Source organism: Amblyomma maculatum, chromosome 3, assembly GCF_055883805.1.
Source record: "Amblyomma maculatum isolate TAMU_Amacu chromosome 3, ASM5588380v1, whole genome shotgun sequence".
NCBI lineage: Eukaryota > Metazoa > Arthropoda > Arachnida > Ixodida > Ixodidae > Amblyomma > Amblyomma maculatum.
The window spans coordinates 136,443,780-136,447,658 of record NC_139346.1 but is presented as its reverse complement, the minus strand read 5'-3'; the positions used below and the strand labels follow the sequence as shown (position 1 = coordinate 136,447,658).

General features: G+C 50.0%; 1 protein-coding gene across 1 annotated transcript; it reads right to left on the bottom strand.

Moving 5' to 3' along the window:
• Window positions 1-237: 237 nt before the first annotated feature.
• LOC146196157 (neprilysin-1-like) lies at window positions 238-2,364 on the bottom strand. The gene has a single exon (XM_084596935.1). The coding sequence runs from the start codon at window positions 2,362-2,364 to the stop codon at window positions 238-240; it is 2,127 nt and encodes a 708-aa protein (XP_084453061.1).
• Between the last annotated feature and the right edge of the window lie 1,515 nt (window positions 2,365-3,879).

Sequence of the window (3,879 nt, the reverse complement as noted above, 5' to 3'; positions counted from 1 at the left end):
GCAGGTTTTGATTTGAAGCAATTTTCGCAAGTTGGTGAAATCTTGCAGTATGTTGTTTGGTAGTTGTGCGCAAAATAGATAGAAATCGGTCCTGGCGTCCTCAAAACACTTATCTCATGTGTCTTGCGCCCCTAACATTATATTTCCCACACGAGATCACAGAGGTTTTCATAATTTATTGCAAATAAACGGCGTGCTGCCGCTGGTGTGATGAAGTTAATTCTACGAGCCGTATTGTTACTTCCATACGTTGCACCGCTTGGCCGGGTTCATGCGGGTGCCAGGCTTGCAATCAAAGGCTTCCGCGAAAGCCGGCAGGTTCATGAGTGGCACATTAACGCGCCATGGAGCGGGTGTGATGTGGAACTTTCGCTGCTGCTGCCACAACTCTTGATCCCTGAAGTCGCAGTGGGCTGTCGCAAAGTTGTAAAAGTACATCTGGTCTAACGTCATGGAGTGGCGAGCACGGTGCCCACCACTGTTCACACTCACGTTAAAGCCAATGTAACTCGCCATCGCGTCTCTGTAAACCAAGAACAGTGGGTATGCGATGGCGCTGTCCAAAAAGTCCATTTCCAAGGTGCTCATCCGAGTACCTTCGGCTAGGGGCGGCAAGTGCTGGGATTCGATGCACGTGCTGATGTTCTCGTACGCCTCCAGGCTTCCAATGCTCCACCAAATGTGGGAGCGAAGCTCAGCGTCCATGGAAGACCCGCTTCTGGATAGAGCTTCCAGAAGACCACGGATTATGTCTGCCGCCACTACGCTGTACATAACGGGTTCGATTAGGTTGCTGAGCTGACTGAGGAAAGCTATCGTTGCGTGGGGCAGAACTAATAGGTTGCTGGTGGGCTGGAGCTCGTAACCAGGCCGGAAAGCAGTCAGAGTGTAACGGTTATTGTACGCCCTTGAGGTGTGGCTTCCCCAGGCGTCCCAGTATGCTGCCGAGGCCATTGAGTAAAGGGCGAACGCTATGCGTGGGAGTGGTTGGTTCAACCAAAGATGCCCTGCGTACTTTTCGCTCTCATTTGCAAATGGCCATGTGAACGTCACGTTCAGATGCATGAAATTGCGTCGGTAGAGCTCGTACTCCACCAGGTTGCACTGGGCGCCGAACTCGAAGCGCATGAGACGCAGTTTCCTGGTCGCGGAGTCCTTGTCGAAAGCGTCCAACCAGGAGCGACCAGTGTCGACCAAGTCGGCGATTATATGTCTGGATGCGTTGAACAGATGCCCCAGTTGAGTATCCATGTGACTGCGCGGAGTGGTGGCAAACTCCTTTCCAAGCGTAAGCTTGGCAGCGATGCCTGTGCCGTATCTAAACAGTTTCTCCATTAGCACCAGGCACGCTGCTTGTCGCTCACCGAGGTCTGGGACATCATAGTCGTGAGTGAACTGGAGCAAGTAATCTGCATCCTCCCCCAGAACAGGCGCTAGCTCGACTATGGCTTTGTAGGCCATGTAGTTCGCGACGATTGCATCCCAGGCGCCTCCAAGCACGGAGCCAAAATTTCGAAGAAATACCGCATCATTCACCACTACTCTAGTGTCATTACCAATGTTACCGTTCGCACTGGCCATGAGCGAGTTGAAGTACGTTGGCCAATCCCAGTTTTGAGAGAAAAAGAGTTCGTCAAGGGTCGTATACTTCTCTCTAGGAGGCATCATGAGTTCTTCATCCGAGGCCAGCATGAAACGCTCTAGTCTCTTCTCGAGCTGCATTATCTTTCTTGCTACCGAGCGGGTGTTCGCCATAGTCGAGAGACTGAGCGTCTTGGCCACAAAATCAGCATATGTTGAATCGGTCGAGTCTAGGAAGTTTGTGAGAAAGCGACGGTACAGCGTTTGTGGCGCAGACAGCACAATGTCGAAACCATCAACCGCTCTCGATTCTCTTCGATGCAACACTCTGACCTTGAACAATGAATGCAGGGCCAAATATCTGTCACCGGTGGCTACTAGATGAATCAGCTGTCCCCGAGCGACTTCCAGTACTGGTAGTACGCCGGGTAGTCCGATCGCACCAAAGATCTCTCCAAGCTCACTCGAGATGTTCACCCGGGGGCCCGTAACGTTTCGGCAAGCCCCGTAGAACGACATCATCTGTGACAGGAAGTTGTCATCAGTTGGCGTGCCTTTCAGCTGTACATAATAGCGGAAGAATTGTTCTATGTCTATCATCAGCTGTGCTGTGGCAAGTTCTGCGAATGGCCTGGTGGACGCGGTGCCCATTCGAAACCAGCGTTGGGCGTTACAAGCGTGTGCGTAAAAGTCGTCGCATGGTTCCCTGGTCACATCAGCGGCGCGGCGGAGGTAGTCCCTGTTCCACTGGCAAAGCTGTGACCCGCACCCGTCATCGTCCATGATCGGCTTGGCGAGTTCCACGTTGCTACCGGGACTATGCTGGTGCGAGCCTTGCGTAACGGGCTCATCATGGATCACGGCAGTGTAGACCAAACCGCTGAAGCCGAGCAGAATAGCGCAACCAGCGGTGGACAGCAGCACTATTGCAAACGCTGGCACTCTGGGGGCGTGGCATTGGCCGTAGTTCGAAGCAGTAATCGGACAAGGCAAGCGCACCTCACCTAGTCCTCGCGGTCCCTGAAGTCGTTGTTCTTCGTGGCGGCGCATGGGAAGAGGTCACAATTGCGGAGGCTGAAGAACGGAGGCAGTACAGCAGGCACACTGTGAGAAAGTAGTGCAATAATAAAAGCTATGGTAACAGAACCGCTGTGGCACACTGTAAGGCACGAGCGAGCAAGCCTTCTTTTTCTAAGCTTCATCCTCGCATTCGTCGTTGCAGCAATCTAGGCACAGTGATCTGCATGTTGATCTGCGTCTGCACAGTGATCTGCATCTGCATAGTGAAAACATGCATATTTTTAGAGAATAAATTAATCTAAAGGTAGTGCAATAAAGGGATTGTTATTTTTTTTCATCGAAGTGACTCAAGGCATCGTTGACCATTACTGCGACGCAGCGAGCCGGAGCACGAGCGATCTCTCAGTAAAATCGCTGTAAACTGATGAATCGTTGTGTCCTATAGAACGGCTGAAAAAGGAAAGTAGATGGGTCTGAGCTGTCTTTACTATTAAAGTCATTTTATACTTCAGGTGGTAGCCTAAATACAAAACAAAGAATACATCTTATTACAACACCCAATAGCATACCTTGAATATAAATAACTTGTTTATACGTGTCCTTCATCTAGTATTATGTTTGGCGAAAAGGAGGCATTTGTGTGACTATTAGCATGCGCTTCTAGAAGAAAATAAAACGCTAACAATACGGTTTATGGTATGTACTTACGTTTCTTTGCCTATAAAGACAAAAAAACGCGCTGTTGGTTAGTCAAGCGCTATAACTTTTTTTTTCCTTGGTAAGAAAGGACGATGAAGTTTTTCATGGCTCTATACAAAAAAAAAATGCTCAAGAGAGAGCAGTGAATGATGCGGACTGAAATGGATTAGTATCGTTGCTCCGATTCCGTGGTCGCGTTCCGTCGACCAGCTTAGTTTTTCGCTCTAATGCCTTTTTTCTTGCCAGCTTTATGCAGTGTTTTAAGCATGTGTTATTTAGAGTTGACTAGCCCCAGGCTCGCCAAATGGCTGTTTCGTGCCATGTATGAAGTGGAAGTGGTGGCAAACGGTGACGACTTCCCATAATTCTAATGCTGAATTCCAGTGGCAGATCCGGATCAAGTTTTCCTGCTCCGTTTGGGGCAGTTGTATTCCAATGGCAGAATGGGAGCGAGAGCTGCCTATTCCAATGGCAGATTGGGATCAGGCGTGGATCCCGGATCGCTCCTTGGAGCAACGATATTTGCTCCGCCGAAGTCGGGGGATTTGGCCTGAAGCACGAATGCCGCGTCTCATGTTT